The sequence below is a fragment of the Pezoporus flaviventris genome, unplaced genomic scaffold, assembly GCF_033815535.1.
Source record: "Pezoporus flaviventris isolate CSIRO_AGI_PZ_B2104156 unplaced genomic scaffold, CSIRO_AGI_Pfla_v1 ptg000035l, whole genome shotgun sequence".
Classification (NCBI taxonomy): Eukaryota; Metazoa; Chordata; class Aves; order Psittaciformes; family Psittacidae; genus Pezoporus; species Pezoporus flaviventris.
The window spans coordinates 3627856-3652615 of NW_026892583.1; the positions used below are offsets into that span (position 1 = coordinate 3627856).

General features: G+C 44.2%; 2 protein-coding genes across 9 annotated transcripts in view; both read left to right on the forward strand.

The window, feature by feature from the left end:
• LRP4 (LDL receptor related protein 4) overlaps positions 1–4077 on the forward strand; it is an 83864-nt gene extending 79787 nt beyond the window's left edge. For 2 of the 3 annotated variants that reach the window (XM_061462221.1, XM_061462223.1), the window contains exon 38: positions 721–4077. In XM_061462221.1, coding sequence (XP_061318205.1) covers positions 721–1056 — 336 coding nt within the window. In that variant the 3' untranslated portion in view covers positions 1057–4077. The remainder of the gene's footprint in view (positions 1–720) is intronic. The other variant, XM_061462224.1, reaches the window with a different exon arrangement.
• Positions 4078–5806: 1729 nt separating this feature from the next.
• Positions 5807–24760, forward strand: part of CKAP5 (cytoskeleton associated protein 5) — a 51558-nt gene continuing 32604 nt past the window's right edge. For 2 of the 6 annotated variants that reach the window (XM_061462226.1, XM_061462229.1), the window contains exons 1-9: positions 9578–9612; positions 15545–15634; positions 16165–16358; positions 17441–17647; positions 20065–20236; positions 21191–21323; positions 21648–21751; positions 22124–22237; positions 22461–22565. In XM_061462226.1, coding sequence (XP_061318210.1) covers positions 15578–15634; positions 16165–16358; positions 17441–17647; positions 20065–20236; positions 21191–21323; positions 21648–21751; positions 22124–22237; positions 22461–22565 — 1086 coding nt within the window. In that variant the 5' untranslated portion in view covers positions 9578–9612; positions 15545–15577. Of the gene's footprint in view, positions 5871–9577; positions 9613–15544; positions 15635–16164; positions 16359–17440; positions 17648–20064; positions 20237–21190; positions 21324–21647; positions 21752–22123; positions 22238–22460; positions 22566–24760 lie in introns of those variants that run through there. The other 4 variants (XM_061462230.1, XM_061462231.1, XM_061462228.1 and 1 more) reach the window with 3 other exon arrangements.

Sequence of the window (24760 nt, forward strand, 5' to 3'; positions counted from 1 at the left end):
TTTACTAAGGATAACTTGGGTTTATTTATCTGGCAGTCTAAATCCACTTTTCTCTTAATTCTGCTGCTGCTCCTAGATATTACCCAGATGCATATTTCCTCATACACTTTCTCCTCAGGGATAGATCAGATGTTCTAATGCTCCCTGTTTGTCGGTGAGCCACTTCAGTCTCCATGTGGTCCCTTTAGCCTCTGATCATTTTTGTTGTTTCCCTGTAATCTCCTTGCCCTGTATCATTGTGAGACTCAGACGCAACGGTGGTATTCCAGCTGAGGCAAATCTGGAATGACTCAGATATAAAGATATTGCAAACTAGAATTGATTCCCTGCCTACTCTTAGCATGAAGTCTTCTGGCTTTTCCTACTTCCCATTTTGTTGGGTTTTTTTTTTCCCTTCCTTTTTAGGCTCAATGTTGTTCTTACTCCCTGCTGTTTGGGAATAGATATAGTTGAATTAGAAGAGCGAGCTCATCCTTATTCCCCTTCCATGATTTGAAGGCTCCTGGAGTTTGGAATGAGAGCTCTTGCAGGGAGGACTCCTCTGGTGGTGGTGAAGGACTGATAGAAAGCTTAGAATGGGTTCTGCCACTGTAGTAGTCCAAGCCCCAGTGGCTGTTATCAACCTTTTGTCTGCTTCACTGTCTACATCCTAGCTCTGCTTTGCTCTTTGCCATGTTTCTTTCATATATGTATTGTTTCATTCATCCATCTGCTCCCTAGACTGGTCCTGACCACAGCTACACCAAGGAGAAGATCAAGATTGTGGAGGGGATATGCCTTTTATCCAGTGATGATTCCGAGTGGGATGACCTTAAGCAGATCCGGAGCTCCCGAGGAGGGATTCTGCGGGACCACGTCTGCATGAAGACAGACACGGTCTCTATCCAGGCTAGTTCTGGCTCACTGGATGACACCGAAACTGAGCAGCTGCTACAGGAGGAACAGTCTGAATGCAGCAGTGTTAACACAGCGGCAGCCACTCCAGAGCGGCGGGGCTCGCTCCCAGACACAGGCTGGAAACACCAACGCAAGCCCTCCACCGAGAGCGAGGTCTAAAGTACATGTGACTTGAATGCTGGTACCCTCCTTAGCCTCTGCTCTGCACAAACCAGACAAGACTCTGCCTGCTAGGCAAGGAAGGGCACAGAGACAAGCTCCTCTTGCAAGGGGCCCAGAGACTGTGACTGCCTTTGAGCAAGGAGCTTGGGCAGCTGTGCTGTTGTGGTTGGAGAGGGAGGATGGGTGGGTTGGAACCCAGAGACCCTTTTGGCTCATTTTCACTGTCTGTGGTTTATTTATATGTTTCCCCCTTCCTGGAAGCTGCCACGTTAACTTCTGCAGTGACTCCTCTGGCCTGAATCTGGTTCAGATTGTGTTCTCTGGCAACCTGCGAGTCGTGTGCCATCCAGCTCACAGTCAATGCCCATGAAGAGAGCAGAGCTGCCTCACTGCTAGGCCCTGGTTGCAGAAGTACCCCTGGTTCCACTAGTGTTCCAGCACTAGCAGCACTCTTTGAGGCTTTGTGCTGGGGGGTTTCTGACTTGAGAGGAGTCTTGGAATAGATGAGGTATACTTCGAGGCTCAAGGGGACACGGACACAGCATCAGGTCACCTTTAAAGGGCATTAAGAGGGTGACCACAGTTGCCATGATTTGCTTCATGAGAACTTCACTGCTTACTTTCCCATCTGCTAGTAAAAACTTTAGGGAATGCTTCAGATTGGAGCTCTGTGTCTGTTGCTGGCAGTGGACACTGCTCCTGTTCTCCCCTTTCCTATTAAAACATGTTTCTACTCTGGAAATAACAAGAGACAGCAAATGGCCCTTTCAGAACTGCTCCCTGTTGGTATTGGAGTGCTGAACTTAGAGCACTCTGAACTTAAGCTGAACTTAAGCAAAGCAGAGATTGGTATTGTTCTTAGCTCTGCAGAGCTAATGGGAAGAAATGGATCTCAGCAAGACCTAATTTCAACTCTTGTCTTTGCATAACTGATACATTAAAAATGGAGAAGAAAACTTGCTAAGGCCCCACTAGTCCTAATTCTGCAAAGAGCCAATTCTCTTGGTCTTTAGGACCTTAGATTATTGTAATAAGGGGAAAAAAGAGAATTCCTAGGTCGAGTCTTTCCCAGGGGAACCCTCAGTGCTGACGGTTAGGAACTCCTTTATTACTATGCTGAGCCCATTTGACCTAGAATAGGAGACAATAATCAGGGAGCTACAAGGGCCATTTTAAATAACTGTTTATCAGATAGAATTGCACTTTAAGCTCTTCTGTTACCACTAAACAGCTCTCCTTGCAAAGGCATTTCTCCCATCAGCTGCAAGAACTTCAGTTGTTCTCTGGCTTCCACAGCTTTCACCCTCTGGGAGGTATAATCCTACTCTTGCACTTGCACCCCAGCAGCATCTGGAGGTGGGGCTCCCAGGGACTACTGCCACTTTTTCACACTCTCCTGACTTATCATCTGCTTGTCCTGAGGGGAAAAAAACAGATAGAGAAATTATCTCTTGATGGTTCTTCAAAACTGAGATTTATATTAACCCCTCCAGTCACTATCATGGTAAAATAGGAAGTGTTAAGCCAGATGTTTGGAAGCAGAACTTTCCAGTGAAGATTTTCTCACAGCAGACTCTGTAACCTCTTTATTTCCTGGAAAGAGGTCAAGTACATTCCCACCTGGGGTGTAAAAGGAGCAAAGCACACACTAGGGGTATGGCTCAGAGGTGCAGGGAGGACGCATCTCCCATGCAGGATTTGTCTGGATGGTAGAAGAAAGGCAAATCCATCCTACCCTGCTTTAACCCTGTTTGTGTACTAACAGCCCTGCTACCCTGAAAACCACCACAGCTGCCAGTGGGTTTGGCTGTACTTTTACAGCTCTGCAAGAAGGGGAAGGTTGCAGCTTTGACTTGGCTCTAAGGTGGCTTGAAACTGTAACTGCACCATTGGTCTGACTGGTGTATATTCCTGTGGAAGATGAACTGGAGCTGAGGCTTGGAAAGTTCCCTGTGTTAATGTGGGGCTCTTCCCTATTCCCAGAGGATTTTTTTTTTAATTAGATTGTTATTTAATTATTTATTTGATTGACTCCAGCCTGGGAAGCATTGGTTTTGTTGGGCAGAGGCACTTTTGGATTGAGATGTGGACTCGACTGGGAACTGAGACAGGACCGTGTGTCGCTGACCTGGACTGTGCTGTCTGAGCTGCCTCATGCAGGGACAACACCAGAGGGCTCAAGCATAGGCAGAAGAATCAATATTAACAGAAACCATGTTGTCTTGGTCAAAACTGTGACACACACGTAGGGGCAGGGGCATCAGAGCTGAGAGTGAGTGGCTGGATGGGGAAAGGAAGGTTCTGATTTCTAGGATAGCAGGGTTTCTTTGGGATTTGGGGCACATTTGGCTTGGTTGTCCCCAATGGCTTTTCGTGAGTGTGGGACAGGACTGAAGGGAAACATCTGCCCAAACCTGTCACTTGAGGTTCGGTCAGCCTGTGTCACAGTAATCACTGTCTGAGTCTCAAGAGCAGAATGGAAAGGAAAACCCAGTCAGCCTTTCCAACAGCTTAGGGTGCTTGTGATCTCCACCTTCATAAATCTCTGCTGTTCCTTAGGAGGGACCTTTCACGCTCCAGCCTGACAACCCTTCATAACTGCTCCCTCCCTCAAACGATTGTGGTGAAAAGGAGCAACATGTCCCACAGCCTCTCCTCTATCAGTGAGGTGGGCGGAAATGAGTTTTCTTTCTCCTAGAGACAGCCCCAGTGAGACGCTGCCTATGGGGTGCATCATGGTTCCCTGTTCCAGGGAAGAGAAGACCCTTGTTGCACTTAGGATGTTAAGAATGTAGAAGGGCTACTGGGGGATGATCTCTTGAGCACTGATTTACTATGTAAAAAGCAAACCTCTTTCCTGTCTGTCCCGAGCTAACGTCAGTGATTTCTGTGTGTTCCTGTGTAATGGTTTTAACGTTACTCACTGGAGACATTGGACTTTCTGGAGTTATTTAACCACTGTGTTCAGTATTTTAGGGGTTGATGATAATTTAATATAAATTTAGCTTTTCTTAACCATTTTGACTGGCTTTTGGTTGTGAATCGTGCATGTTATTTTGACTTGCCTTTGAAAGAGGAGCTCCCATACCTCACAGAACCTCAACTTTGTTTCAGAGGAGCAAGAAGTTAGGAACAGACCTGGGTTCTTTGATAATCTGATTGTAACACACACATCTTCTGCCACCACAGCTTTGACTCAAGGACCAAATATCCACACTCATGCACTTCAGCAAATTCCTGTGCACACATAACACCTCTCTGGTTTGTTTTGCTTTTTAACATAGCAACAGCAGAAGGGAATGTTCCTCTTCTTGGAAAGTATTAGGACTGTAGTGGTCTCAAGCCCCTATCCAGTGGAAAATAAAGCTCTAGAGAAGAGCTGGATTTCCATCTGTAAGGGATTTTGCTCAAGATTGTGTTGGATTTTTTAATAACTGATGGTTTAAGTAGCTGAATAATGAATGAAACATTCAGTAATACAGGAGGGAAATTTAGTAAATGAGGAGGGTCACAACGATGCTCAGAGGGCTGAAGCAGCTCTGCTGCGTAACTAGGCTGAGAGAGCTGGGCTGGTTCAGCCTGGAGAAGAGAAGGCTCCTGAAGGGGAAACCTGAGAGCAGCTTCCAGTGCCTGAAGGGGCTAGAGGAAATGTGGAGAGGGGCTTTGGAGAAGGGCTTGTAGGGACAGGAGAAGGGGAATGGATTCAACCTAACAGAGGGGAGATTGAGATGAGCTCTTAGGCATAAGTTCTTCCCTGTGAAGGTGCTGAGGCGCTGGCACAGGGTGCCCAGAGAAGCTGTGGCTGCCCCATCCCTGGCAGTGTTCAAGGCCAGGTTGGACACAGGGGCTTGGAGCAAGCTGCTCTAGTGGAAGGTGTCCCTGCCCATGGCAGGGGTTGGAAGGATGAGCTTTTAAGGTTCCTTCCATCCTAAATCCTTCCATAAATCTGTGTATGCCTGCCAGTGCAGTACTGGTGCTCACTTTCTAGCCCATTCTGTCCCTTTCTGATGGAAGAAGTATCAAAGCTGAAATGTTTTGAGTGCTTTTATTCCTGCTCATTTCACAGCTGAAGCACAGCACAGAGGTCACTTCACTGAGATCATGCAAAAATATAATAACCAAAACCACAATAACCTCACCTTTTGAAAAATATCGGTAATGCTTATACAGCAGGGTGGGGAGATGGCAGTGTGTGATCACTGCGGTTGCGCTGATGGCGTTCTCCTCTCCCTGGTCTTCTATTCTGATCACCCCAACTTCACCTTCTTCAGCCGAAATGAAGAAACAAAGGAGGTAAGACACGCCGTACCCCAGCACCAAGCAGTTCTGACTGCTCCTGTTAAACACACTGCGCACGGAAAGCCCCTTCCCCTCTGATGCGGTGCCCCCACCGCCCGGGAGCTGCTTTAGCCCTTTACGAAAGGCGATGGCTCCAGCGGCCTAGCGCTGCTGCCTCCGGGCGGAGCGGGCCTCACAGCCGCCCCTCAGCGGGCGCTTCCTTCCCCGGCACGTCCCGGTGGTTACCGAGCGGGTATGGAACGGACCGGGGCGGGGTGGGTCGGCGCCGTCGGAGACCGGGCCCGTCCGTGTGCTCTGCCCCGCGGTGCCGGTGCCGCCTCAGGAGGGCGCGGAGCACGCATGGTCTCTGCCGGATTCAAACGAACCAATACGATGCGCGGGTGAGGGCGTGGGTGGTGCCGGCGCAGGCCAATGGGCGCTGAGGACACTGGGAGGTGCGGGCGGTGTTGGTGATTTCAAACCCCGCCGAGGAGCGGCCGGACAGTCGCTGTGCCCGCCCCGTCGCGGCCCGGGTAAGCGCCGCCGGTGCCGTCAGGTCCCGCCGCGGGCCCGCTTCCTTCTTCCGCGGCTCCTCGGGCACGCGGGGGGGGTGGGTGAACCTCCCCGCGCTGGGCCGCGGCTTACCTGGGGCCTGGGTGGAGGCGCGGTCGGAGCGGTGCTGACATCGCTCCGCAGTAGCCGCCCGCGCTCAGGGGCATCGCTTACCCCGCGGCTGTGGCTGCTGTGAGGGTAGGGGCTGCGGCTGCGGGCGGTTGCGTGTCCGCGGCCTGCACCACGCAGCGCTGTGGAGGCTGGAGAGGCGCCGCAAGCTTAGGCCGCTCGTGCAGCTGGGGGTGTGGAGAGCAGCGGCCCGGGCTGCTCCGCCGTGGTCACCTCCTTCGTGTCATCGCTACGGGCCCAGGCGCGGTTGGGAGCCGCTGGAGCCTTGCCCGGGAGGTGCCGGGCAGGGTGGGCCCAGGGGCTGCGCAGGGAGCCGGGCTTGGTCCCCTCTGAGCGCTCCCCGAGGGAAATGGGGAGCTGGCATCTCCGGTCCCCCGAGCGCGCGTTTCGGGAGGCTGCGCGCTGGATCGGCTTCCCCTGACCTGAGGAAGATGTTCCCTGAGGTGATTGTATCTTAACACGAAAGGCAGGAGCTCATCTCCATTTCTACAGCTCTGTTGTTGGGCGCGCAGGTGTTAGTCCTGGATCTCCAGGGTCCCTCACTAGGAGATGCTTCCTGCTGGATCTTCTCTAGTGTATGTGAAGAGTGGATGGGAATGCGGGTCCCATGCGGTTCCCCTCCCAGTTTAATTTGATTTCCTTTCTGAGTCGGGGTCTTGTGATTCCTCTTAAGACAGTAGCTTTCAGATTAGTGTGTAGGGAATTTTCCTCCTGGTATTTGGACCTCTGTTAGTGAGAGACCCAAAGCCTTGTATAGCAGAGGTTTAGGAGCAGAATTTCTGTGCAGCTTGAGCTGATCTGTACTCTCTTTTAAAGTTAAACTAAGAGTCACAAACTCATCTGCTACAATTACGTAACTGATTTGTTGGGTGTGTATTGTCTGTCTCATTATCCTGCAGGTTTCCTTTGTTGCTGGCTTATTATGAGTGTTGCATCTTCCAGTACTTATGCCAAACTGTAGTGCTGTTGAAGTTGCCTCCTGCAGATAGAAGAGGATGAGCAGTTGTTGTTATGTTGGGCTACCAGCTACTTGTTTAGTACTTGTGTATCAGAGAAGGCATTGCTATAGGCTTTCAGTGAACACAGCAGTAGGTTTCGTATTGCAAAGATGCGTATTTCCAAATGCTGAAAGTTTCCAATATTAAAGTCTTTTAAAAGGCTACCTATAAAAGTCCAGTATTAAAACAATAGAGTGAAGTTAGAAAGAGGAACGGTTGATGCAAGTTGTCCCTTCCAGTTTTGGTTCTTTGAAGCCTCACATCAGTTGACTGTGCAGAAATTAGAACTGGGGTTGACTTTCTTGCTTCAGGCTTGGCCATTCTTTAAACTTTGCTGGTTTGGGAGCTTCTTCCATTTCAAGTGTCCAGGTGCACCTTCTGTTTTTTTCTTCTCCCCCTTCAAGAGTTGTAATAGGGCTAAAGCAGCATCAAGAGTGCTATATTAAATCAGTATTAACAAGAAATGGCCTTTAAGTACAACAAACTGATTCTAAACAAATTACTATAGATGTGTTGAAGGCAATTCTTAAGACCCAAAGTTTGGAATATTAACTGGGGACCTGCTATGGGAAAAATGACTTGTAACACCTGTCCAAAAACAAATGAGACTTGGATTTTGGAAGCATGTGGAACTGGAGTTGGGCAGACTGCCTCACATCTGTACTGATGCCAGGCTTCTCACTTGATATTCTAATATAAATAAGTGAATACGTAGTAATGGAACATGATTCTTGATCCTTATAGGCCTATGAATTGTGTTTGGTGGGACTGAATTCCTGCTGGCTCTTGACCTTCCCCTGATAGGGGCCAGTTTTGTGACCTGGGCTGGTGCTTCTATGAAACCCTGGTCTGCTGCTGCTTTCATGCCTACTGTTAAACAGAAAGGTTTTGCTCCTGTTTAACAGTCACCTTGGAAAACCTGAATTCCAATGTAATGGTAAAAGCTGTCTCTTGTGTGCATTTAGGTGATAAATGTACACCTGGAATTCACTTGGCATGTTGTAAGCTTTCAGTTGATCCTTTTGTCTTACTGGTACCCTGATTAATTCCGTCATCTGCAAACCGTAACACCTCTGTTTGCCCGTTCTTAGATCACTTATGAGTATCTTCAACAGTATGTACAATTAGAAGCTGCTCTGAATGCTTCTAATAACTGTCTCTCAGTCTGAAGTATCTAATTTGGAACATTCTGGTGTGTGGGACGTATGACTTGAAGGACCCTTGAGAGATGTAAGTACTGGTAAACCTCCTAATTAGGGTTTTCAGAATCATGGTCAGTGACAGTCTGGTTCATTTTCACCCCCTTCCCCTCTCTCCTCTGTTCCTGGGCACCAGCAGATGTTCTTTTCTGCTTTTTGAAACAAGTGTATGAACTTGTATTGCTAATTTGTTTGTAAACTAATTAATGTAAATGGCTTCTGGAGTCCCTGCCAGAGTAGGATGGTGTTAAAGCCATTTGCATCTGCAACAGAATAGGTGGTTTCAAGGCCACATAGTCTTAAGACTGTGTGGTATTGCTGCTGTTGCTTTGTTGCAGCCTGTTCCAGTGGTTCATCTTTTAGTGGTGGTGTTCTAAAGTGTGACATGGGAAAGCCTCGTACCCTTGTGTTTCATTTAAGCATTGCCTTGCATCGAGCACCGTTGCTGTGGCTTGTTTGAATAGTCTCTTGACCTGAGCCGTTGCACGTTGTTTGGGGCTGTCTCTATGACAGCTTGGTTGCTGCCAGTGTCAAACGCTGGAAAGCAGAAGCTGATGTGTGTGCTTGTGCCTCCCTGTTGGGGGGGGGGAAGGCTGAGATGGTAGAAGTAATTTGGACAATTATTCAGCGGGGAGCGTGGCTGGTGCTGCAGTGCCGGGAAGAGGCTTCTTTCTTCAGCTAGCTAAAAAGATGGCTGAAGAAACAGCTTTGCATCATAAAACTTGATGCTCTTCTCTGCAGGAAGCTATTGACACCCGGTTTCCACCATACCAGCTCCTTCAATTGCTATTTTCACTGTAGAAAAGGCATCTCGGAATGCCAGGTGACGGCTACAGAGGTTGCTGATGAATCAGCTCTGCCGGAGCGCTGTCATTACACATCTTGCAGCAGAACATGAAATGCAATGGTGTGGTGCCAGGCTATTCATTCCCACTCCTTCGGAAAGGACTGTTTGTCGTTCTTCACGGCAGGCCTTGTTCCTCCCTGCTCCCTTCAGCTGGGGGCTGCGGGACGATGGGCAGCACCGGCTCCGTGCTCGGGTGTGACCGCAGCCACCTCTGTCACGGGAAGACTCGCTCTGAGGCCCGTGTGTGCTCGGGGATGACTCAGTAGAACGGCGGGCCCGGCGGCCCCAGCTGCTCGCCGCCCACCGCGGCCCCTGCCCAGCTGCAGGACCCGCACCGCAGAGCACCGGCCCCGCGAGGGGAGCTCGGCGCGGCCCGACCCGGTCCGGCCCTGCCCTGCCCGCCTTTGTCTGGCCCCGGCGCGGGCCGGTTCCCCGCCCAGGTGCGGCCGCGGCGCCCCGAGCCCCGCCCGCCGGTGGGGAGGGGCTTGGCCCGGCCCGGCCCGCGGCTCCACGCCCGCTGTCGCCGCGGAGCCGGCCCGGAGCTGTCAGGGTGAGTGTCCGGCCAGCAGGCCAGGCCCGGCCCGGCCCTCGGTCGGGGGCGGCGGGCACAGACAATGCGGGGCGGGCGGCCTGCTCCGCCGCTGCCCCGAGCTACGGCCGCGGCCTGCTGCCAGATAGGGGCTGCCGGTGCCGCCGCCGGACGGGAAACCTCCTCTGCGGCGTGCGGGGGGAGCAGGAGGGGGACGGGGACATCTGGGGCTGCGGGCGGGGAGCCGGTGCAGAGCGTGGAAGGCGCTGGGGGTGGCGGGTGTATGTGTGCGCGGGGGAAGAGCCGTGCGGCTGTGCTGGAGGATGCTTCCCGTGGAGAAGGAGGGAGCTCGTGGTCGGTCCTGGAGCATGATGTCTCCGTGGGAGCTTTCCTTCATCAGCAGTTCAGGCTGTCCTTTTAAAGAGCATCACATGAGCCTTTCCGTGCCTGAGCTTTGTAAACACCTTGAGGGATGGGGGAGTTTGCAGTGAATAAGCACAGTCCCACTGGCATCTTTCACTGCAGTTGGTCACCCCTAGAATTATGTCTGTGCACGCAAACTTGCCTGTGGGTTGCCCTTTCTCTTTTGCCCCTCTCCACTCTGTAAGGCTGGCTTCCCTCCAGCCTACCCATGCAGTAAGAAATAGCTGTAGCAGAAGGTCAGTTTAGTTTGCATTCTCTCTCGCTTTTAGGTGCATAGAAAAGCACAGCCTCAACTACTTTCAGAAGCCATGGATTAGATGATTTATCTGGAAAAATGCATCGTATCCCCCTTACTAACAACTTGCCATTTGTGCTGTTAAGATGTCACTGAACTGAATTGGGACGTATGAGTTAGAGCAGGCAAGAGAATTTATTCTTGAATTCCATTTCATTGCTGCTGAAGTAGTAGGTTCACTGAGCTGCAGTCTACTCCACAACCTGTAAAACAATTCTTTTAGCATGCATTTCTCCTGTTCCTTTATTTCAAGGTCTTCCTTTCTTTTCATTAGGAGTCTGTATCTTGCAGCTTCTAATTCACCTTTTCCGTGGAGAATGCCAGCCTTTAAAATCCTAGGAAACTTTTATTCCCTAAGCAGCAAATAATCTTATGTGAGTTTTTTAATCTCTTGCTCTTTTGCCTGGCATCAAAAGATGTGTGGACTGGAGCTGGAAAGCATGTTTGCAGCCTGACTGAAAGTTCTTGTGACTCTTCACTGCTTTAGCAGGTATCTGTAGTTCAGGTTTGTTAGCTGGATTTCAGTTTCCTTTTTATTATGTGGAATTTATTGCATTATTTCACTGACTGATTAGTCTGTAGTTCTCATATTTGTGTGCTATTCAAATACATAGTGTATCCAGGTGGTGTTTAAAGTAATTTAACTGTTATTACTCTTTCAACCTTTTTTTTTCCTCAGCTACTTTATGTTGTTATCTAGTGAGAAGGTTTTGCTGGCAAATACCAAAATGGTGCTGGGCTAACCTTCAAAGCAAGTAAGACTTTATCTTTTCAGAGGCAAAGAGAAAATATGACCCAAAACTGCCATTAAACAAATTCTTTCTGCTAGGAAAGTTATGGGCTGTGCTGACAGTGAACTGTTGTTGGTTTCATCTGAAATGTGACATACAGCGGTATGCTCTCCAAGTATGTGCCCTACTGTATAGGAACATTTGAAACAGATTTCTCCTTTAGAAAGACCTGTCTTGTTTTCTAAGAACTTCTTCTTTTGTATAAAGCTTTTGAGAAGCTTTCAAGCATCAAAATGCTTGATGCTGTTCTTGTATAACAGTGATGTTCAGTAGGTGGGAGTGAAGTATCAGTATCAATATAAATAGGTATCAGTAAACATCTGTTTGTGTTTAGTATAAAATGGCTTCCTAGTTTGCAGTTCTACAACTTCTGTAGAACTTGGCCTGGAAGCTGAAACTTCACAATAAAATACAGTGCTGAGACATAAATGTATGCTTCAAAATAAAGCACATTTTGGGATGTTTACAATGAAAGGATTTTCTTTAGCAGTTCCCCATACTATGAAGCTGTAAGATTGATGCTATTCATTTCTTTAGAAGCTGGGTAGGAGCTGTTCAGAGCAATATGTGGTGAATCCAAACTTTCATGTATTGACACTTTCCTATAATCTCTTATCGAATTGATAGATTTGTTTCCTAAACTTATATTTGGTAGGAAATTCTCACTGTTACATTGAAAACTCTTGCATTTGTGCTGCCTAAGTATCTGCTGCTCTAACTGCTTTTGCATGGTCTCCCTTGAAAAGATAGCCTGTTCTTTCCTTTATGGTCTTCATTTCTTCACTGCTCCATAGTATAAGAACTTGTCCTGCCAAGAACTGTCAGGGAGGATTTGTTATTCATCTCCACTGCAGATTGCTCAGCTGACTCGCTTTTACAAATGATGCATTGACTGTGTTAATAACAAACCTCTCTCACTAAACTTATTTTAGTGGTCCAGTGACTTTTCTTGTTTTCTGGATTCTACCAAAATTGTTACTGAAATACTTAAATTTGATTGTCCTGAGTTGGGACAACAGGAAAGCTATGTAGGTCAAACACCTCAATGCTGAGAAGTCACTAGTAATAACAGAATTTAGCTGCATTATTGTGTAATGAGACTACTTGCTGGTAGTTATAACTGCTGAAGGTTTACATGTCTTTGCAAAGAAGCTTTGACAAACCACAGCATTTTGTCCAATGTGGGATATTCTATGAACATACAGAACTCAGAGACTTAATTGAAGGGAGAAACAACAGTGTTTTATTCTGGTAAATGCAAGATGTAGGCAGAGGCAGTACAAGATTTTGGCATTAGAACAGGCATGAGCAGTGATGAAGCTACAAGGAGGGGATGTTTAAGAAGCAGCTTTCCCTCTGTGACCGTGGAATACTTTCTGATAGATTGCCTGTTCTAAGGGGATTTGTCAGTTACTGAGAGGGGGGAAGTATAATTTTATCACTATTTTTAGATGTCAGATTTGGCACAGAAGGCAACTTAACCCATTTTATAATTGAAGTAACCACTGCAGGTGTTAAGGACTAAAAATAGTAGGGGATCTAACTTGACCAGACTTAAAAATGCATGAGGAAAGCACTGCTTCATGGTCATCTGTGTTCCCCATGTCTAGCATCGTGTCCTATGCCCTGTTCCCCAAGCTGAGTACATTGTGATGTTGGGAAGAGAAATACTAAATCCTTTTCCTTTAGATTTTGTAATGCATTACTGGAATGTACACGCCAGAGGTTGCACTTTGTAGCAATGAACTGTTGTATACATGTAAGGGTAAAAATACTTGTATATCAGGATCAGCCTTGCAATGCACAAGCTGCCTTTTTAATGGAGTTGTTCCCAACTTAAGAGTTTGCATTGCTTTTAGGATTGTAGTGAGGCAGTTGCTGACCTACAACAAGATTTTTCCCTGGTGGAACAGATTTCTGGAGAGAAATTAGTTTCTTTTTGATGTTTAGTTCCACACTGCTGCCAGTTTTCTGAAAGAATAGGGTGTAGAGGGAGATGTTCTTAGTACAGGTGCCAGAACTCTTTATTCTGGTGTTTCTGCTGTTATTGTGTGAATGCTTGCTTTCTTTTTCTGTTTTCTTTGGAAATAACTATTGTCCTTGTATTGATTCCTTATGCTTTCCTTAACAAAATTACTTAGACAGGCTTGAATGGCTTGACCTACCTCCAAGTTTGTGAGCAAGATTCAAAACTACCTAATTTCCTGTTAAGTTAATGAGCAGAACAATCCCTTCATTCTCAGTGCTGTGTATAGATTTAGGGGTTAACTGACACTTCAGTTTTGGCACAATGTGTGTTCATTTTTGCTTAAAAAGCAGACGTCTCAGTTGTACTGTGCTGATGTCAAGAAAAAAGATCCAAATTGCTGTTTGTGACAAAGGAAGGACAAACAATGTCTGGATACATTTGTTTATATGTGTGGTCACCTTCTAGCCTGACATTGACTTTTGTTTTGTTGCCATTGGGCAAATTAGTAGGTTTATGCAATTGTAGTGAGAACAGTATTAACAACCAAAGGAATTTATAAATATTTAAGGTAAAAGTAGTGTAGCTTATTGTGGGTGATGTGTTGGTGGTTTGCAGGGGTTCTGGAGTTGGGTTTTCATTGGGATTTGTGTGTGTTTTGGGTTGGGTTGTTTAAGTATATTCTAACTAATCCAGGAAGCAATTAAAAAGGTTGTCTTTATTGTGGACTGCTGCTAGCCTACTATTGGTCTTGAGGTTGCTGTATGTTAGTGTTGTTGGTTGTATGTTGTGTATGAGCCTTCAGCTCACTGAAGGCTTTAGAGAATTTGCTGATATTAGCTTACACAAGTGAATTTATGCTCCTACTTCCAGGGGTTAATTCTGTGCAGGGAGACTGTGCATTAGGGGAAATAGTTTTTAGGTTAAGGTTTGGAGCTTTGCTGGCACAGGCTGAATTTGCATTAAGAATATTCTGTTAGCATTGTGTATTTCTATAACTTTAGTGATAGATTGTTGTATATGCTGGCCAGTTTTTACAATTTATGTCATTGTCTGTGTGTTTGAATAGGTGTGCTGCAATGTGTTACTCCTTCTCCGGTGTGATTGTTTTGTTTAAATGATGTTGGGAGCCCTTACTGCTGTGGCTGCTGATTTTATTTTGCTGGTCTCCCTGCATCAGGCATATTCCCTTGATATTCTCTGAGCAGTCAGTTGTACAATGGTTTGGGTTGGAAGGGGCCTTAAGGCTCATCCAGTTCCAGCCCCTGCCACAGGCAGGGACACCTTCCACTAGAGCAGGTTGCTCCAAGCCCCTGTGTCCAACCTGGCCTTGAACACTGCCAGGGATGGGGCAGCCACAGTTTCTCTGGGCACCCTGTGCCAGCGCCTCGGCACCATCACAGGGAAGAACTTCTTCCTAATGTCCAATCTAAATCTCCTGTCTGGCAGGTTGAAGCCATTCCCCCTTCTCCTGTCACTACATGCCCATGTCCAAAGCCCCTCTCCAGATCACTGGAGCTGCTCTAAGGTCTCCCTGGAGCCTTCTCTGGGCTGAGTAAGCCCAGTTCTCTCAGCCTGTCTCTATACAAGAGGTGCTCCAGCCCTCTGAGCATCTTCATGGCCTCTGGACTTGCTCACGCAGGTCCATGTCCCTCTTGTGTTGGGGACTGCCGAACTGAACACAGTACTGCAGGTGGGGTCTCACCAGAGCAGAGTAGAGGGGGAGAGTCACCTCCCTTGACCTCCTGGCCATGCTCACTGAGACTGAGGTCTCTTCTCATACCTTAATGGACAGTACTCCTATTTTAATAAAAATGAAAGGGAAAGAGGAGGAAAACGCTTGGGAACTTGAATGAGCAAGGACTTGAGCTCTGTGTGTGGTGAGAAATTGCTCTCTTGTTGACAGTTGCTGCTGCTGGCTACATGAGAATTAGGGCATAAAGTGGCGAGCTTGCAAAAAATGGGTTTTGTTCCTCCCTGCGCTGCTCATCTCAGCTGCAGTGTTTGTAGCTGTTAAAATGGCTGTACTCACACTGGCACCCGGTTATTCTGTAACACTGATTCATGGCACCTGTTGCTGAAAGCATGTGTCAGTAAGAGTCGGTTTTCCAGTGTGGATGGGCACTCTGCAGTTCGTCTTAACCGTGGTATGTTCTTCCTCAAGCTTAAATGAGGTTATATCCTGAATGCCTTCTCTGCTGACTAAAACTTTCACACATTGAGACTTCTAGTGCCTGAAATACTACACATGGTTCTGCTCTGATCTTTATTGGCTTCTGGTAGCTTTCTAGGGCTAACAAAGTGGTGGTCTAGTCTTAGTAGTCTGTGTGTAAATACAACTACAAGCTGGAGTTGCACTTTAGCAATAAGATTTGCTGTGGAATTGTGGTTTTGGTTTTTGCCTTTTTTAAGTAGAAGTATGTTTTGGCTAGGACCTGACATATTTTATTGTGTTCTAATGTGTCCATATCTCCGCAGGAATTACTGTAATTAGAAAGAACCTGCATTACAATGGGGGACGACAGTGAGTGGATGAAACTGCCCATTGATCAGAAATGTGAACACAAGGTAGGAGATCTTGTCATTGCATCTGGCTTGCTGCTGTATCTCTGCTGGAGTGATTCTGGTATTCCTCTAAGTACACCATAGGTGATCTCAACAGCTGCACAGCATCCATATAACAGATCTGAAACTGCCTCGGCTCTGTCCAGCCTAGTGTCCAAATAACATTTATTAAGCGGAATTTAGCAGCATGGTAATCTGCATGGCGTAAGCTTGTTGCTGAAAGACCAGTACACTCATTCATGTGGAGAAATTAGTCATCTGTAGCTGAAACTATTGTTGGGCTCCCACTTATTCATCAGTGATTGTAAGAGCTTATGAAGAGCACTGGGGAAGACTGGCATTTCTATATCCAGATCATTCTTGGTGGGAGAAGAACGAGTATTCTGTCTTGTTGCATGTTATTCATATAGTCATTGAAATCTTGCAAATGCTAGCTTGCTGAGCACACTTCCAACTATGATTGAAGAACTTCGTAAGGTTGGTGAGCTAAGACTGTACTAACACAACAATAAACATGTGATTTCTGCTTCCAGCTGTGGAAAGCCAGATTAAATGGTTATGAAGAAGCCCTTAAGCTCTTCCAGAAGATAGATGATGAAAAGAGTCCTGAATGGTCCAAGTATCTTGGATTGATAAAGAAATTTGTGACTGACTCCAATGCAGTGGCTCAGTTGAAAGGACTGGAAGCAGCACTTGCTTATGTTGAAAATGCTCATGTAGCTGGGAAGTAAGTAGCCTTTTATTGCACTTAAACTATTATGGCAGCTTAATGTGCCTCTCTGAGGAGACTGCATATAAATAATGCAGAGGCCACTAATAATTACGATCTTTACTGTTGAGAACAGAACTTGCTTTCTAATCTAGAAAACTTGTTGAATGGCTTTTCTTGTAGATTACTTCCATGTGCATATCAACTTGTCAGAAATTGCTTAAAGTAATTCAAATAAAGTATTAATGGCAGTTGTGAAGACTTCTGAAATGGTAGAGAAAGTGAATCAGTAATTTGGTTGTATAGATGCTGTGAATTGGAATCCCTGCTCTTGTCTTTATGTGCAGAGAGCCTTTCTTCTAGGGAGATACTTATGCAATTCATCCATGAACTAAAATACCGTTATGTTCATGTGGTGTTGTATCCAACTTAACCAATATGAATCTTCAGAGGATGTTTTTTAGTATTTCACTGTTGTCTAGCCCAGGAAATAGCCCGTACTTACCAATGTGAAATAAACTGACCTAATAGGCCAGAGCAGTGCTTTGATCCACTGAGTTAGTGACCTGATGAAAAGAGTTAAAGTTTGATTAAAAAAACAAAGCAAAACACTGAAACTCTGTTTTAAAACCAGACAACCTTCCAAACCCCTTGATTTAAAAGTAGTGTAAATGATTTAGTGGATTGGAAGCTTTGAAATAGCTGTGAGATTCTGTGTTGGGAATATACGCCATGTTATATGTTAACTGATACATGCAGCTCCAGGAATTGACATTTATCTGTGGACCTTAACTAATTTATATTAATGAATACACTTTTGAGAAGAAGTCTACTCTTCACTCTCTGATATAGTCCAGTGTTGGGAACATGTTGACTGATTCTTGGTCTGCAGAAGTTCTTTTGATTAAACTAGAGGCTGAGATCATCTCTTAAGAAAGGTTATTACCTTCAAAATTAATTCAGAATCTAGTCTCTATTATATGAGGACTTGCTGAGTTTTAATCTGTTTTGGGTGTGTTGTGTGCTTTTGTCTGTGGATAATGGTGTAGAACACCTAATTCTCTTAAATGTTCTGAAACTAACACTTTCTCATCTTTCAGGACAACAGGAGAAGTAGCGTCTGGAGTTGTAAATAAAGTGTTCAATCAGCCAAAAGCCAGAGCAAAAGAGCTGGGTCTAGATATATGTCTAATGTATATAGAAATTGAGAAAGGGGAGGCCGTACAAGAAGAATTACTAAAGGGTTTGGACAACAAGAACCCGAAAATCATAGTAGCATGTATAGAGACACTGAGGAAAGCACTAAGGTAAGCTTTCAGTTTTCAGTTCCTTAGGTGGCTTTTGTCTGTCTTTTTCCTTTTTCCCTCTACCCAGCAGTATGTAGAGTCTAATTTGCTGCTTAAGTCTTTAACAGGCCTTTGTTATTGTTGAATAGGATGTATCTTTACTGAATTGATACTTTCTGACCACAACAGTTGAGAGCATCATGGGATTTGTTTAGATGTGAGGGATGTCTTTGTTGTACAAGCCTCATCTGGATCACTTTAATCTGTGACAACTGTTTACAGTGGACCCCTGAAAGAAGGGCAGGATTAGTGTGTCTTATTCCAAACTGTGGAGCTTCTTTTCTGAATATCTGAAATAAACTCACTGATTGTTAACTAAAATGTAGCATTTCCTAAAAAAAAAACCTTTTTCTAAAATAAAACCAAACCCCAACACTGTTCCCCTCATGGATGGGAGCATCTTCAATTGATCTTCAAAAATGGAAAAAGCTCACTGCACAGTAAGCTTCAATTTTCCATATAATTATTACCTTATTCAAAACAAAAGCTTATAGTACTCTGTAAAAATCAAATCCAATTTAATTAAGATGGGATAGTTGGTTTCAAGATTAGATCTGGAATATCTTTTGGTTCTGTTCCTCTTCAAGTAGGTTTCGTGTGTTTGAGTTGAGGGAAAAATTCTGGGATTTTATCAAATTCTTGTATTCCGTGTGTTTGATTCATTGTCCATTTTTTTTTAAGGAAAACATAATTTTGATAATAATGTACAGAACACTTTAAGTGAAGGAGTTCATGTGAAAACTCTATAATATAGATGAAAAGTGGCTTATTCTGGGATTTTGTAGACACCTTCCTGAGGCATATGTATAGGTGGTTCTTGTTAAGCTAATTGTTTCAAGCTTCTGTAATAGAAGTCAAAGCATTTGCCTTAGCACATTACCTGTGCTTCTACTAAGTGAAACTACTGTCCCACATTTAAGAGTATATTTTAGCTATTTTAAGTTGCCTTATCTAGTCAAATGTCCTTTTAACAGCACAGTGTAATTAGGAACCTGCATAACCTTCCTCAAGCTCTTTCAACCAACCACACCTATAAAATGTGCCACATTGGCCTATTTCTTTTAATATGTAGTATTCTATTATCTTTGAGATGACAAGATCAGATTCTTTCCTGGAGACTTAACCTTCATCTTCTGCTTCTGATCTGTGTTGCTGCCTAAGTTTGTCTTGTACTTTGAACGAGTTTCTGCACTGATGACATTTACCTATGTTGTACCTTGGTGGGTAGCTTGAGTGTGTGATGAGTTTAGCTTCAAGTGTTTATCTTGTGCTGAGGTTTGGGGGCTTTTAATTGCTTTATTAATTAGATAATATCTGTAAGAGATATATGCCATATGAATTAGATAATATCTATAGTATTGTCTATAATATAACATTATAGTAAGAGAATTTACATAAGCAGTTTTCCCAATATGCTCTTTCTTGAGTTATGGTAGAAAAATAAAAATCTTGGGCAACTCATTTGTTCATATTCCACATTTAAATTGTGTGTTTCAGAGACCCATTTTGCAGGTTTTAATACTTGGTACTTCTCAGAGTGGGCTTGGGTATGAAATGTGTAATGCTAGAAACTTGGGAAGTGAGATGTTTTAGTTCTTGAGCAGTCACTTTTACTCGCTCCATTATGTGGTACTTGATTAGTACCTTGATTGCAAAGGTTAATTAAGAACTCTCAAGGAAAAGAAATGCTTCTGAATATAAAAATAATGGCTTTTGCATTGATTTAAAGTATGCTTTAAGAACTGTAGCAGTTTACTAAGAGCATGAAAAGAAAGTTCTTGTGTTCTCATTCAGCACTGCTTGAAAAAGGAGACTTGCTGTACTAAGCTCACCAAGCTGTAGAGTCTGCTGACAGGGAAGGGTGACTGGCTGGGAAACTTGTGTATCCTTTCAGCAGCACATATTTCAACACGTGTGCTTTCTGTGAGGATGACCCAGGCTCACTATAATTATCTGACCCAACAAGTGGGAAAGTGACTAATGCTTTTACTGCAGCTTGTCTCCAGGGACAGACAAAGGAGATTCTATTCTGATTTAAAAATAAAGTAGGTCACACAAATGTTGGTCTAAGGACACTTTTTTCTTTTTCCCTTTCTTCTTTCCTCTCCCTGGTTTAAGCAGCAGATTGGATTAAGTGCTTTGAAGTCATTTGAGAGGCCTGATTTTGTAATTCCAAGCTGGGTGTGGAGGATAATTATGATAGAGCAAATATTCCTTAGATTTTTATGGTAGCTAGTAGTTGACACAAAATAATAATGATTTGAGTCCATGACGCGATCCCTAAGCATGCACTGGAAGCATTTCATAGGTTATTACCTGTGGATCACTTCTCTGGTTCCTATTGGCCACTCATGCTATTCTGTGTTTTTCACTTTCAGTGAATTTGGTTCAAAAATCATCTCACTGAAGCCAATCATTAAAGTATTGCCAAAACTGTTTGAGTCTCGGGAAAAGGCTGTTCGAGATGAAGCCAAGCTCCTTGCTGTGGAGATCTACCGCTGGATAAGGGATGCTCTGAGGCCTCCACTGCAGAACATAAACTCTGTTCAGGTAGGCAGAAAGTAGTTCTGAATCCAAACGTTTGAGAACACTTCCATTAGCCCCCTGATACTGTGCTGTTGGGCATTGTTAAAATCAAAGCTGGAATTCTTCAGTGACAGCAACATTATTGTTCAGTTTTCTGTAACTTTGCCTTAAATATCCTTCTTTCTTATTTGTAAAGAAACAGTGACTGTGTTTTGTTGCTCTGAATATATGTAAAGTTGGGAGGGAAGCATCATATTGAACTGAGGAGGGGATTTGAGAAGTACAATGGTATTTCTTGGAAGCCTAAGCCAAGGGCAAGCAGTTACGCCTCTGAAAGACCCCTGCACTGAAAGTCCTCAAGTTCACCATTTTCCTTCTCAGTTTCCTTGTTTCCTGAAGTTTTTCTTTTACTCTACATAGCCATTCAGGCTTGTTCTGTTGGTGCTCAGGATGTGACTGCTCCGCTTCAGGAAGTATCTTTACCTTATGGTAGATAGCTGTGCTATTGAATCATATAATTGGTTAGGTTGGAAAAGGCCTTTAAGATCAACAAGTCCAACTGTTACCCCAGCCAAGACCACCACTGAACCATGTCACTGAGGGCCTCATCTACATGGGTTTTGAGGACTTCCAGGCACGATGCCTCCACCACTGCCCTGGACAGCCTCTTCCAATGCCTGATTGCTCTCTCTGTGAAGAAATTTTTCCTAATGTCCAATCTAAATCTATTGGAGATGGAACACTTCGTTGTTTTAAAACTTTATAAATTATTTATGCATCTTTCCTTCCTATCCACTTCAGGTAATCATGTTCAAGTGGAAAGCAAAAATCTGTCATGAAAGGTAGCACAGCGTGTTTGTTTTGTCTTGAAAGGTATTGTCATCTTGGCTTTGAAATAGGAAATCTCCATTGCCTTCCATGAAGTGTGGCTTGTCTTGTATATACAAAATGTTTTTGATACGATGCTTTTCCCTTCAGCTAAAAGAACTGGAAGAAGAGTGGGTCAAAGTGTCATCAGCTGCTCCTAAGCAGACCAGGTTCCTGCGTTCCCAACAGGAGCTGAAAGCAAAGTTTGAGCAGCAGCAGGCAGCTGGAGGAGATGCAGATGGAGGTAAATGAATTCATTGCTGAACTCTATTGAAAGGCATATCACTGGTGTATCATTTGTGAAGGAACCCATTGAACTTATTTTACCTTGTCCAATAGAATGTGTCCCTGCCCATTGCAGGGGGAGGGGGGGGTTGGAACTAGATGATCACTTCCAACCCAAACTGTTCTATGGTTCTGTAAAGGTGCTGTGAAAGCGTATCTGTCCTTTGGAATAGCAAAAATCACAGCTGCTGATAATACTTCTTAAACAATAAGACTTAGGTGGTGCTGGAGTCAACAGTTCTTTTATCACTCTGCTTATCTTTTTTCTCTCCTTTGATTGCAGGAGGTGATGATGAGGAAGAGGCGGTACCACAAGTAGATGCTTATGAGTTGCTTGAAGCTGTAGAAATTCTTTCCAAGCTTCCCAAAGACTTCTATGAGAAAATAGTAAGCATAAAATGAAATATTCCCAGTGAGTTCTATGACATTTGAAGCTGATGGGTCCTAAGACCTATTGGCATTCTGCAAAGTATGCTTTACTGCTACATGGATAATAACAGACTTGTGTAAGTAAAATATAGACTATCATTAAAAAGTCTCAAAATTTGATTTACTGGCAAGAAAGCTGTAATTTTAAGGAGCTGAGATGCCCTGGAAAGGACTGTATTTCATATTTCATTGCAGTTATTGATGTTGAACTGTAGGGAGACTTTGCGTTTCTTAGTATAGAACTGTGGTTTAAAACCTATGGCTTGTGGCAAGTAGGCTTCTCTGAAACTGTTTGCATTTATAAATGACTGGAAATTGTTTGCTCTGCAGGAAGCAAAAAAGTGGCAGGAAAGGAAAGAAGCTCTAGAAGCTGTTGAGCTGCTGGTAAAAAATCCCAAATTGGAATCAGGAGACTATGCAGACTTGGTGAAAGTTCTCAAAAAGGTAAGAAACCCCAGAGTGCACATAGGGTTTAATATTCTTTTGTAATTTATTTGTGTTATAGTTTAAAACTTGCAGTCGAGTTAATACTCATAAGTAGAAAATGACCAGTTGTAACAGTGGAATATCTATGGCCCACTGACTATTCTAAGACATCCTTCCTAGTCTCTGAAGCTTGGATTTCCAGTCTCTTAACATTGTTGCTTTGGGGTTCTTGCCTCTTCAGGTTGTTGGGAAGGATACAAATGTTATGCTGGTTGCTTTGGCTGCCAAATGCCTTGCTGGACTAGCCACTGGTCTCCGAAAGAAATTTGGACAGTATGCAGGGCATGTAAGTAAGAGTATCTATTTTTTCCTGGTTTTATTGATGCTGGACACCTTTTCTTTTCCCTGTCAGATGTGCTGGTATTTATCAAAGGTATTCTTTGTACAATTCAGAATGCTTGCCAATCCCTTTAATGGAGCAAGCCAAGATCTCTTGCAGCTTAAGGTTAAAAGGTTCTTGTTTATCCATGTTAAGCAACATGAAGCTTATGATTGCAATAAGTCTTTTGTACTAAGACAATTCTAAATCTCAAACATGAGCTTACTCATCAAACGAACTGTATTTACATTACCTCATCCTGGAAATACAGAAATGCATTTGTAGGCCACAGTGGGGAATAAAAATAGCTTTAGAACCAGAGTTCTACTTAGCAGTTCCATGATGGATAGTTTGGGTTGGTTGGGTTCTTTTGAATGTTGGGGGAGGGTTGTTGATCAGTGGTTGGTTTGATTGTCTGGAGTTGGGGGTGTTTTTCCTGCTTTAAATAACTAAACGACTGAGATTTTTTTTTTTGGTACCAAAATGTTCTGGTGATGTAGTTCAGTACTCTGTTCTCCTTTGCTACTTATCTCTTACCAACAGCGGATAATCAAGGAATACATGGGGAAGCTTGACCAGTCTCTGGAAAGAACTGCAACTAATTAAAAGTTCCCTTTGTCTCACTTATTTCTCAAGCCTTCTTTAAGCTGCTCAATCACATTTTTCATGTGATAAGCAAAAGTGAGGAGCTTAGAGACAAAGCAAACTGATGTGTCTGGCTGCTGGTAGTGTTATGTTTTGTGGTGAATTGGGAAACTAATGACTGTCGCAGCTGTTCAGGAGACTTGAATGTTTTGAACTTGTGAACAACAGTTTGGACAAAGTCTCTTTCATTCTGCGAGCTGTCTGTAGTTGGAAGCATTCTTACCATCTTTTTATACTTGATTTTTGTTTGAAAGGTTAACCCTCATAGCTCCAGAGTTAGCACAGAAAAAGCCAAGCTTCTGAAGTAAGGGTATAGCTCCATGGTTGCCAAGCAAATAGCATTGAGAGAATGATTTTTCAGTACTGAAACAGCAGCTGTGTTGCATAATCTCACTAGTTTTTACCACTTCACTTGGTTTGTTTCCTGGATTTATTTACTGGTGAGGAAAACATAGGCTCCTCCTGAGAGCAGGCATTTGAAGCGTTATAAAACAGAACTGCTTCTAGAATTGTGGGATTATTCTAAACTCTATTAGTTAAATATAGGAGAGTAATGTTAGTCTGCAGTCTGTGTTAATACAGGAATAATGAAATCAAGCACGGAATCGTACTAACTATAATTGAGTGCATGTGGCCCATCTTCACCTCTGCTGACTGCCTTTGGAGCCTTGGACTGATTTTTCCTTCCTTCCTGCTCTCACACAGGACATGGCTTCTAACTTCCATGTTTAAAAAAAGCCCCACTCATTCTAGCTGTCAATATTTTCCAAAACACACTGATTTTAAATATCTCCTTCCTCTGACTTGTTCTCTGTAGGCTTTAGGGCTGTCTAGTATCTGCAGTAACATGTATGAGGGTCTTTATGGTGGTGATCTGCATTAATTGAAGGAGTGTTTAGTGATAAAGTTTTTGGAAACGGGGAATTTACAAGTTGTGGCCCAAGTCACTATGTGTCACAAGGGACTGGGATCTCACAGTCAGCTTCTGTATATGTGTGGAGAAAGCTATTTTGTATTATGCAAGAGCTTTAACTTCTGTAGGTATCAGACTACTTCCAAACTGACCTACATTATGCTTATGAAAATGTTGACAATAGCCTGCTTTTCACAGTTTAAAAGCTGTGCTCACTGACAGAAGTTTGTACTGTTACAAAGCCTGTACTGAAATGGAGCTGCAAATATTACTGCCACATGAGAATGGCTGCTGATTATTTTACCTTTATTTTATTGGCTGAGCAGCTAGATTGGGTATAAATTGCTGTAAAATTCCAGTATGGCAGAGTTCAGTGTCAGCTGTGCTTTTTCAAGGCAATACATCTGAAACATACTGCTCCATGGAGCATAGAGGTGCTTTAGAACCATGGTCTTGTCAGCTGTGGGTCATAGAATCATAGAATACTTAGCATTGGAAAGGACCTTAAGATCATCCAGTTCCAACCCCCCCTGCCAGGAGCAGGGATGACTCACACTAGACCATGATGCCCAAGGTTCTGTCCAACCTGGCCTTGAGCACTACC